Consider the following 12,228-nt stretch of genomic DNA (forward strand, 5'->3'; position numbering starts at 1 on the left):
CCATTCGTCAGGTCACTGGCCCAATTGATCAAGATCCTGTTGCAATTGGAGATAACTTCCTTCACTGTCCACTATGCCACCAATCTTAGTGTCATCTGCAAACTTACTAACCATGCCTCCTATATTCTCATCCAAATCATTAATATAAATAACAAATAACAGTGGACCCAGTACTGATCCCTGAGACACACTGCTGGCCTCCAGTTTGAAAAACAGCTCTCTTCAACCACCCTCTGGCTTCTGTCAAGAAGCCAATTTTGTATCCATTTAGATACCTCACGCTGGATCCCGTGAGATTTAACCTTATGCAACAACCTACCATGCGGTACCTTGTCAAAGGCCTTGCTAAAGTCCATGCATATAACATTGAAAGGAAACAAAGGAAGAGATATATAGAGAAATTAAAGAAAAGTGCAGGAATAACACAGAATAATGGGAAATTTTAGTTAGTCAAAAATAGTCTCGAGTAAAAGTAAAAGGCAACAAAGAATTTCTTTCTAGATTTAGTCCAGTAAGAAAAGCAGTTCTAGGAATCAAATGGGGCAGTAGATAGAGTCTCTAGGACATGGATATTAGAATAAATATATTTTAAAAAGTTAAAAGGTACTTGACAAGAAAAATGCCTATTTTAATTAGATAAAAATGGAATTGGCAGGTGAAATGAAAATCTTTCAGATAAGGTAATAAATATATAAACAATGGGAAAAGTATAAAGGAATTAATGGATGTAGAATGTAGACTGGATATATCATCATATGATGATTGCACAGCTAAAGCTGGAGTTCCTGGAATGAATAGAAAACAGACTTAAAAGCATATGACAAGTGCAACAGGAAACTAAGCAAGACATAGAAGAGAAGTGAAAACATTTGGGAAGCCAAGAGTATATTTGAGAAAAAAATTGGAAGGCAATAGAAATGGAACTAGTAAAGAATTTCACAATATCATTTCCATTTTGTATATCCCATTTCACCAGTACTGTAACAATGTATGTCATGAAATAGCAAGAAATAGAATTTACTTCTCATAACCCTCACCCTTCCCTTACACATCACGCTTTCAATCTCTTCAATCCACCAAGGATTGAGAAACAGGCAGCTCTGATAGGAGGGACGAATAAAAATAACTCATCAGTAAAAGAAATATTTGTGTTTATTTAGCACCTTTTACAACCTCAGGATATCCAAAAGCACTTTGCAGTCAATGAAGTGCTTTAGAAGTGTAATTACTGCTATAATATATGGAACACAGCAGTCATATTGCACATGGGAAGGTCCCACAAACAGCAATGAAATAATGATCAGATAATCTGTTCTGGGGATGTTACTTGAGGGATACACATTGATGAGGGCACCAAGGAGAATTTCCCTTGTTATTCTTCAAAATTGAACACTTAATTCTGCTCTGAGCAAAAGTAAATGCAGATAAATACTGATCAAAAAAACAAAGCACGCAAGGCTAACTGAATGCTTTAGTCTAGAAACAGCTCTGGAATTTAGGTGCTTGTAGTGTGTGGGAACCATCATATTTTGACTGTGAATTCTTGAATCTTGACTGTCTCAGATTTTCTTTCAAGTCAGTTTGCTATCTCCAATCCATCTCAAAACAGCAGAGAGCCAAAACTCTAATGCATCATCTGCAAATCACAAGGACAGCGTTATTTGTAAGCTCAGGGAAATGACACTATTGCCTGTCAGGATCCTTTGGAGCCACATCCACATCTGCTGGAGACATTTTTTGTGCTTGATGGACTGGAAAATCATCAGATCTCGAAGAAATCTCTAACTTTGATTTTAACGTAAGCAAACATCTTAAGGAGTGGGTAACTTTGCCCACGCAAGGCCTGGGATATTAATTGAAATCTTGCAGGTCATAGATGATAAAAGGATGTTAAGAAAAAATCCCTGGGGTAGCAAGACAGAGGGTGGAAGTCATGACGCTCACTTCCACCAGTGAAATTTACGACAGGATTTAGAAGAGGAAATCCCAGCAGAACCAAACTCCTCACAAAGTCTGCCTGCAAATCCATTCTCTTTGGTATTGAGCCAGAATCTTTGTTCCTAGCCAACATCTCATCCTTCGTCCTGATTCTTTCCATCATGTCATCTCTTGAATAAATTCTATTGTCATGTACTTTCCCAGTGAAGAAGGGTGAGAAAGATCAAAGAGCACAAAGAAATTAGGAAATCTATTTAAATAGATCTATTTCTGGTGTTCCAGTCTATGAATCTTATAATTAAAAATTAGACAGCTTGGAAATTCTGAAATTCTAACTGTTTCTCTCTCTCCACATATGCTACAAAATCTGAGTATTTTCAGCATTTCCCGTTTTTAATTACTAGCTAGATATTGACTAAGCTAAATATTTAAAAGTTACTTATAAGAAACCGATTAGTATCCTGTCTGCTAATATCATAATACATGTATGCATCAATGGGAATGAAGTAGAAATGGTCGAGAGCTTCAAGTTTTTATGTGTCCAGATCACTGACCACCTGTCCTGGTCCATCCATGCGTATGCTATAATTAAGAAAGCCCACCAATGCCTCTACTTTCTCAGGAGACAAAGGAAATTTGGCATGTCCGCTACAACTCTCAGCAACTTCGACAGATGCACTATAGAAAGCATTCTTTCCGGTTGTATCACAGTTTGATATGGCTCCTGCTCTGTCCAAGACCGCAAGAAACTACAAAGGGTCGTGAACGAAGCCCAGTCCATTATTCAAGCCAGCCTCTCATACATTGACACTGTCTACACTTCCTGCTGCCTCAGAAATGCAGCCAGCATAATCAAGGACCCCTCGCACCCCGGACATACTCTCTTCCACTGGGAAAAAGATACAAAAGTCTAAGGACAAGTCCCAACTGACTGAAAAACAGCTTCTTTCCTACTGCCACCAGATTTTTGAATGGACCGACCTCGCATTAAGTTGATCTTTCTCTACACGCGACAATAATAAATTCAAGCAAATCAAATCAATGCATTTTGCACAATTTGGAGATTTAATAGATTTCCTGCAAACTGATCTTTTATAAACAAAAAAGACAGATGAGAAACGTGCTAGCAATGAAGGATTGGATGGATCTGAAAACATATCATAATGATCAAACTTCAATCAATGCCATAGCTTAGAGGTATGAGTAAACCATATGCCTGTTCTTGTTAGGGATTTATTAAGCTACTGAACATTTGTGTGTGTGAGTCAGTGCAATTCTCTGATGGTATGTAGCTTAAGGATGTTAAAAATGTCTGTTTGTAAAATAAATCAGACATAGTGAGCTTCTAAATTCTTGATTGTCTCTTCTCTTTTTAAAGGCTACTTTTCTCCTGCACTATCTTCAGATGCATTTGTATAATTCGCAATTGCTTGACTAAGGAGGCAAAGCAGATTAACTCCTCGGCTTCTGAGTAGCTACTAAAGGATTAGCAATGGCATCAGGCATGGAATCATTGGGCCTTATTTCAATTCTACAAGTGGTTGGGTTTTGAAGAGTTAAAAGCTTGTACATTGCGTCTTGCCTCTTTCTCCCAGAAAGCTTGCCTGACATTAGGGATTGGATGTGTAGGGAATCAGAAAAAGCAATTTTTATAAGCTGTTTGGGTGGTAAAATGGTGGAATGGATTGCTCATCTATTGTAGAACACATGGATTTTAACCCAATGTGAATATGCTTTTTTACTTTTTGGTGTACTGTCCAATTGAAAAATCCTTTCGAAAAAAATTCAAAAGCATTGTTGTACAAACTATACACATCATTAATATACTGGCTTTAAAAATATTGCATTTTTACTGTGAAAATAGCAACCATTTTAACGAGATTAAATGACAATAATTGCACTATAAATGAAAAGGGATTGTCTTCACACCAAGTGGAAAAATCAATTATTCTTCAAATTCACAATAAAAACACACGGCTTTTGATTGGCTTTTGCTTAGTTTATCAACCATACTTTCCATAGTCGGTGTACATCAGAACATCCACAGGATGGCTTCCTTTATGATACAGATACAAAGCACTGTAAACTACCACCGCAGCTGGCATATTGAGGTGTGCAAGTATGGATGTGATGTAGATATCATAAAGGCAATAAAAATTATCCATCATTGTGGCAAAATAGGTTTAGACATTAAGGTTTAGAAGCTATTTGGATAAGAATCAAAGCTTAAATATTGATAGAAATGGCCAGGATTTAAAAAACAAAATCCTGCATATATCAGATATAGAAAACTGCATTCACTTTAATTGCCACAAAATCCTAAATTATATAACTTAATACAGATTCTGGGATGTGCCATCTAGTGCTGACACACAGACGGAAGAATGCGAAAAAAACAGGTTGGAATGTATCAGAGAAACAACTGGAGCATGTCATGGTGAGAACACAAGCTGAAGAAGATTACATTACATACACACAAATTGGAGCTCATCATATAGGAAAAATACATTGGTTGTAGCAAATTGTAGAGACAACACAGGCTGAAGCATGCCATGGAACAAAACAAGCTGGAGCATGTTACGGCAAGAACACCAAGGCTGGTATTTGTCACAGAAGGCCAAAACACAGGCAGGAATGTGTTTGAGGAGCTCACATTATATAATGAGATCAGAGAGGCAGTTCATTAATATCTCATAACTAGTAAGACATTTTTTGCCCTTGAAACACAATCCCTTTAGTTCATAGGAGTGACTTTATTTTTAAGCTGATATAAGGCAACAAAACAGACAATAATGCACAGCATGTGCCATGATTTAGCTACATGAATTGAAATCAGCTTAATTTCCTTCTGTGTGATGGTTGAATGCCAACTTGTAACTACTTCTTGGAGAAATATCTCTAAATACTTCCTTGGTCCTGACTGTGTTGACAACTGCTGGTCAGAGCCAAGGAAGAAGTAGATATTCTAGTGATACTACAAACAGAATGAGAATGGCGTATGTCCCCAATGTGCATAGTATAGTGTCCCAGAAGAAGAATTTCATATCAATCTAGGGTTCCAAACAAAATTTCCCCATCCTGATTTTCTCTGATCAGCAGTTTTGAAAGATAAAACAATAAAGACAGAATTAACTTAAAAAATACATATAGAAATTATATTTAGGATTACCTGGCAACCTGGGTGTCTTCCATAAATCAATATTTTAAATTTTACAAGAATGGAATATTGTATTTCTTCTACCTAAATATTTTAACACTTTGAATCACCAATAATTCTTCATGAAGTTAAGGCTCTTTAAACCTCCATTTTATTGAATATGGCCTCTTTATTTGAAAGCCCAGGGTCAAAACATATCTGAATAACGTTGTGTAGCTATTTTTCTGATTTAATAAAGAAATGCACTACCTATTGTGCCACAACCATGTTTCAACAAGAACTTGCATTGATATAGTGCATTTAACATGGACAAATTTCCAAGGTGCTCAGATGCAAAGAAGAAAACTCTGGATTCTGCTAGGACAACTGCCTCAGCTAATGCACCAATGGAGGTTCCATGGTTGCTGTCAGCTAGGATTGTTGACCTGCTGACCATCTGGCAACACTGCTGGAAGTGCCTCTCTGTGGATATTGGATAAGGACCCAGTTAGATAGGTTCAATTTAATAACATTTACTATCTAGGTGCAACATGAAAAATGGACAATTGCCTCTGGCGGCCACCCCAATCTTTGGAACTTTGCTCTAGCATAAGCCTTCAAAAAGGTGGGATAAAGAGAAAAAAATTGGAGCAAATACAACATTATGTAAATTAAAACAATACAGGCTTCAAGCTTGTCATTATTTCAGCCATACATTTGTGACATAATTTAAGGAGGAATCCCTTCTCGTTCTACCTACTATTTAATTTGCATCCATGTTTTGAATAGTTCCCCTATTGTCTCTATGGGCAAATGTGAACAGTGATCACTTGCGTACTGCAATTTGGCAGAGTATCTTATTCAAGTACAACAGTGTAAAATATGGTCCATTAAAAGCATGATCAGCTTGCCATGATTGCTAGGCCACTTGGGGAATCTATTTCTGACATTTGGAGAATTTTTATTCTTCTTTTTTTTTCCATTTTTGATTTAAATCAATTCCATAGTAGATCTGTTTGCATGATTACCACAAAACGAGCACAATACAATAAATATGTCCCTTTTGTTTTCGTTGTCATTAAAAAGTGGAGGCCTGCATCCACCGTTGTCCTCATTCACATGCCAATTTACTGTCAAAACTGGACAATCCTATTGCAAAGGCCTGTAGTGCACACATTGGATAATTGTAGTCCATTGTGAAAACATCTTCTGCCACTCGTCCAAACTGCATCACGATGTAGTCAGCTGGTGAGGAAAGTAGGGAAAACATTGTTTGTGAGACTACTGCCTTCTTTGCATTACTTATTACAATCTTCTGTACTCCAGCTGTAACAGCAACACTAAATTGACTAACTTAGCAGAAACATCAAAAGACGTGATCAAGTCCAGGGTCAAAAAATAACTAAATCATCATGTTCTGTGTAGCTACTTTTCTGATTCAATGAGGAAATGCACCACCTATTGTGCCACAACCATGTTTCAACAAGAACTTGCATTGATATAGTGCATTTAACATGGACACATTCCCAAGGTGCTCAGATGCAAAGAAGAAAACTCTGGATTCTGCTAGGACAATTGATCTCAGCTAATGCACCAATGGGGGTTCCACGGTTGCTGTCAGCTAGGATTGTTTGACCTGCTGACCATCTGGCAACACTACTGGAAGTGCCTCTCTGTGGATATTGGATAAGGACCAGGTTAGGTTGGTTCAATTTATTAACATTTACTATCTAGGTGCAACATGAAAAATGGCCAAGTGCATCTGGCGGCCACCCCAACCTTTGGAACTCTGCTCTAGCATAAGCCTTCAAACAGATGGGATAAACAGGAAAAGGGTTTTTTCAAGGTGACTATTAACCGTGTGCCAACTACCCTCAGATCAGCATAATGGTTTGAGTTAGTCTGAGTAAAAATAAATGCAATGTTATAGATTGAAAGAAATGCCCAACCCAGTATGCTGTTTATTACAAATCCATAACTTGAGACCACAAAGGAATTCACAATATTTGACAGGCTGCATAGCAAACTGGCAGTGGGGTTGGCACCACAGACCTCCAATTTGGCAAGTGACTGTTAGGTTGAGGCAGGGGTAAATTGGATAACAAAAGGAATGGGAACAAATGTCGATTTTTCTCTCCCTGTCATTAACACAAAGTCTATTTTCCCATTACCACCTCAACAGAGATAAATTAAATCAACACAAACCGCCAGTAGAAAACAAGCTCTTTTGGTTTGTTTAACTTGGTCACATGCTGCTTTTACTGAACCACCAAAACATTTAACTTGTGTCGTCCTCTAACCAACACCTGCAATTGATACTATTATTAATGACAGACTGCAATCACCACTACTTAATCCGAGTATTATATAGATCCTTCACCAGAGATAAGCCAAACGGCAATAATGATATTGCAAGTACTTTTAAGTTTATTTATGAAATTCTGCATAACTCTCAACATTCATAAACTTCATGACTTACTGATTTCCGTGTGGCTTTTGCAGTCAAATATAACTGCGTTATAAGCATCATATCGATAGCTAGAAGATATCTCCATTTACGGACTACACTTATCATACATTAAGATAGGATGGCACAATTGAGTCAAGATTTGCCAATTGTTTATTAAACACGGTGACCTGAACCAGATAGAATCACATCATCGCATTACCTGTGTAACAATTTTGAAAATAAAAAGACACATAGCTCTTTCCCCAAACACTGTTACACTGATGGTAGGAGCGAGGTGCTGGCTCCTGCACCTAATGACAGCTGATGCAAAATATTTCATGCACAACAAGGCTAAAATAAGATCCAGCTTTTACTGAATAAGTGTAATTCTTCTTTATTGGGATAGCAGGTGGAAAATCAAAGAATGAATGAAGATTGGTCACAGGGAATCTGATATAGAGAGAAAGAGAGACAGATAGATAGAGATAAACAGATTAATAGAGTTTACACATGAGAAGGAGTGGGGGGAAAAGATACATTCAGAATAAACCAAAAAAGAAAAACAATAAGTCAAAAGTGGAACAATGAGCAGTTAGTAAAGAAACAAAACCTGAAGTGAATCTAGGAGAATCCAAGTGTAGACAAGTAATTTCAATATAGTAGTAATGGAAAGTAGAAACAATCTCTCAGGCATTTTACACGTGACTCCAGACCCAACGTGGTTGACTCTTTCCTGCCCTCTGAAATGGATACTTAGTTAAAGGACAATTAGGGATGGGCAACAAATGCTGGCCTTGCCAGTGACACCCACATTCCATGAATGAATTTTTAAAAAAATCTGGTGAAGCTGCAACACAGAATTATTTGCATGCCAAACAGTATGAGCAGCAAGCAAAAGACAGAACTAAGTGATCCCAAAACCAATGGATAAGCTCTGCAGTCCTGCCACTTCCAGTCATGAATGGTGGAGGACAATCAAACAACTCACTGTAGGAGGAGGCTGCACAAATATCCCCATCCTCAATGATAGAGGAGCCCAGAAAATCAGTGCAAACGATAAGGCATCTTCAGCCAAAGTTCCAAGTGGACAACCCATTTCAATGTCCTCCAGAGGTTCCCCCCACATCACAGCTCAATTCAATCCACTTCACAGGAACAAACAGCTAGGCAAATCAAAAAATATTTTACTTCAGCACTGACCCAGAATGGGTTCAGAATGCACCATTGTAATCCAACTTTGATGCAAAATGGCACTGTGAAGGTGCAACAAAGGGAAGTACTGATCAAATTATTCCAACATACACACTGAAGCTAAAGATGAATTTCATATTCAGATCTCACGCAATGAACTGCAGGTCTAAGTTTGAGATTAGATACTTACGATCATTGTCATGAACAATCTGAAAGTTCTTGACAGATGCCTGTGTAACTCTTCCATGGAAATTCAGTACATAGGACTGTGTGTCATCATTCCAAACAGGCACCTTGTTGTGCAGCTCAATGAGATTTTCCATATTTCTGTTCTGCCACATTAATAGCAAACTTTCGTGCTCCTGTTTGAAAGCAATAGTAATCACTGCAGAAAATGGCAATATATTCAGCACAGAGAGAATTCAGATGAGGCAAAACAGAATTGGAGAATTAGGTAATTATTAAACAGCAAAATTTAAATTTACAAAATGTGGCCAGTTGTAAGAACAGTTGCAAATTTGGTACACAGAACAAGAGAATGGAATTAAATTACAACCTCAGTGTTTTAAGTATTCAATTGCTGTTTCATAGAATTATAGAATCCCTACAGTGAAGAAGGCCGCCATTTGGCCCACCGAGTCTGCACCGACCACAATCCCACCCAGGCTCTATTCCCATAACCCCCCATATTTACTCTGCTAATCCCTCTAACCTACACATCCCAGGACACTAAGGGGCAATTTAGCATGGCCAATGCACCTAACCTGCACATCTTTGGACTGTGGGAGAAAACCGGAGCACCCGAAGGAAACCCACGCAGACATGGGGAGAATGTGCCAACTCCACACAGACAGTGACCCAAGCCGAAAATTGAACCCAGGCCCCAGGAGCTGAGGGGCAGCAGTGCTAACCACTGTGCTACCGTGCTGCCCATTGTTGAAATTTTGTTTTGAATTTATAGATTTTCATTGTACAGTGGGGAATGACACTGATAGAACACTGACCATCATAAAGACTGTCACCCTCATTCTCAGAGAAACTATACCAGTATGCAAAATGCCTTAATTCTGGTGTAAAAATTACACCTGAAGGTACAGTTTTGATGTCCTCCACATGGCCTTTAAATTTGATATGTATTACAAAGAACAAAGAACAATACAGCACAGGAACAGGCCCTTCGGCCCTCCAAGCCCGTGCCGCTCCCTGGTCCAAACTAGACCATTCTTTTGTATCCCTCCATTCCCACTCCATTCATGTGGCTACCTAGATAAGTCTTAAACGTTCCCAGTGTGTCCACCTCCACCACCTTGCCTGGCAGCGCATTCTAGGCCCCCCACCACCCTCTGTGTAAAATATGTCCTTCTGATATCTGTGTTAAACCTCCCCCCCTTCACCTTGAACCTATGACCCCTCGTGATTCTTTATACGAGTCACAGAAAAGCCAAACCTTCAAACCATTCCTTCACCCTCAAAATGTCTTTTCCCCTGGAAAGAGGTTGGGCAACTTGCCCCTTAGCCACAACCACTAATAAGCCAATCGTAGCATTTCAGTAATTTCCCTATCCCAACCAATTTGGATTGGGATATAATTGGCCTGCCCGACATTGGTTGGCTTGCCATAAGAAAAGTGCCATGTTACAGTATATCATGAACTTAGTACTTGTGACTAATAAATAAACTTTAACTTTATTTAGTACTTCAGATAATCAAATTTTTAAAGTCAATGTAAAGTCAATATTTTGTATGGTTAAAACAGAACAAAAGGCTTCAAAAGATGGCTGCTTTGTTGTGTATATTGATGTTTGCAGGATTGAGGCTAGGTGGCCATGGAGGTTCAACAATCTAAGGAGCATTGATAAGGAGATGGGTTCTAACAGGCTACAAACCTACTCTGCACAGTTACCCATGCAAAACGTCGATAACGTCACATCCAATGACATTGTGTACACTAACTTAAAGGTGTCTTGTTCAGCTTCAATGCGGCTGGTAAGGAATCACTATAAATATGCAACAGATTTCGTTTTTGTGGATTGAAACCATTCTGCTGTCTCAAGAAAAAACAAATGGAAGATTCGAGAAATGCTGAATTAATGCTATTCCTGAAAGTAATTCAAAGGGAATCCAGCCAGGGCAAGGGGGAGGGGTGTCGATCACAGCAGGGATATGGGGGGGATGGGGGGGGATGGGGACGGGGGCGGGGGCATGCCATAGCAGGGCAAGAGCATGTAACACGTGGGTGTCAATTGGGGCTGCCAAAGAATTTTGAGTAAGGGGTTGGTCATGCACGTGTGTGTGCACGGGGTGGTCATGCGTGAGTGTGCGCACGGGGTGGGTAGATACACATGCATGCTGGCTGAGTGGGACTCTAGGGACACATAGGTTGGGACTCTAGTCATTGGAATTTAGAAGAGAGTTAATCTTATTGAAACATCTTCTGGGGCAGGTGGGACCTGTGCAAGAGAGACGGGTTACACCTAAACTACAAGGGGACCAATATACTTGCAGGGATATTTGCTAGTGTTATTGGGGAGCGTTTAAACTAGATTTGCAGGGGGATGGGAACCAGAGTGCCAGAGCAGATAGTGGAGCAGGGCTAAAAAGACAGGTTAGTTCAAGCAAAATCACAAATGGAAGGGTAGAGTGTGGTGGAAATAATCTTTTGAGGTGTGTCTATTTCAATGCCAGGAATATTGTGGGGAAGGCAGATGAGCTGAAGGCGTGGATAGACACATGGAAATATGACATTATAGCCATTAGTGAAACTTGGCTACAGGAGGGGCAGGACTGGCAGCTCAATGTTCCAGGGTTCCAATGTTTCAGGCGGGATAGAGGCAGAGGGATAAAAGGTGGGGGGGTGGCATTGTTGGTCAGGGAAAATGTTACAGCGGTACTCAGGCAGGATAGATTAGGGAGCTTGTCTACAGAGGCCCTATGGGTGGAGCTGAGAAACAAGAAAGGTATGACCACATTAATGGGGTTGTATTATAGACCACCCAATAGTCAGTGAGAATTGGAGGAGCAAATCAGCGGAGAGATAGCTGACAACTGCAAGAAACACAAAGTTGTGATAGTAGGGGATTTTAATTTTCCACATATAGATTGGGACTCGCATACTGTTAAAGGTTTAGATGGGGTAGAGTTTGTAAAATGTGTTCAGGAGAGTTTTCTACATCAGTATATAGAGGTGCCAACTAGAGAGGATGCGATATTGGATCTCCTATTGGGAAATGAGTTAGAGCAGGTGATGGATGCGAGTGTGAGGGAACACTTTGGATCCAGTGATCATAATGCCATTAGTTTCAACCTGATCATGGATAAGGATAGATCTGATCCTCGGGTTGAAGTTCTGAACTGGAAAAAGGCCAAATTTGATGAAATGAGAAGGGATCTGGGAAGTGTGGATTGGCACAGGTTGTTCTCTGGTAAGGATGTAAATGGAAAGTGGGAGGCCTTCAAAGGAGAAATTTTGAGAGTGCAGAGTTTGTATGTTCCTGTCAGGATTAAAGGCAAAGTA

General features: G+C 39.4%; 1 protein-coding gene across 5 annotated transcripts in view; it reads right to left on the reverse strand.

Annotated features, from left to right (window-relative positions):
• Nucleotides 1-2,981: 2,981 nt before the first annotated feature.
• LOC144498614 (tubby-related protein 3-like) overlaps nt 2,982-12,228 on the reverse strand; it is an 85,996-nt gene continuing 76,749 nt past the window's right edge. For all 5 annotated transcript variants that reach the window (XM_078219993.1, XM_078219996.1, XM_078219992.1 and 2 more), the window contains 2 exons: nt 8,905-9,076; nt 2,982-6,319 (listed from right to left, as the gene is read on the reverse strand). In XM_078219993.1, the coding sequence (XP_078076119.1) occupies nt 6,186-6,319; nt 8,905-9,076 (306 nt within the window). In that variant the 3' untranslated portion in view covers nt 2,982-6,185. The remainder of the gene's footprint in view (nt 6,320-8,904; nt 9,077-12,228) is intronic.

This window comes from Mustelus asterias, chromosome 9, assembly GCF_964213995.1.
Source record: "Mustelus asterias chromosome 9, sMusAst1.hap1.1, whole genome shotgun sequence".
NCBI classification, from domain to species: Eukaryota; Metazoa; Chordata; class Chondrichthyes; order Carcharhiniformes; family Triakidae; genus Mustelus; species Mustelus asterias.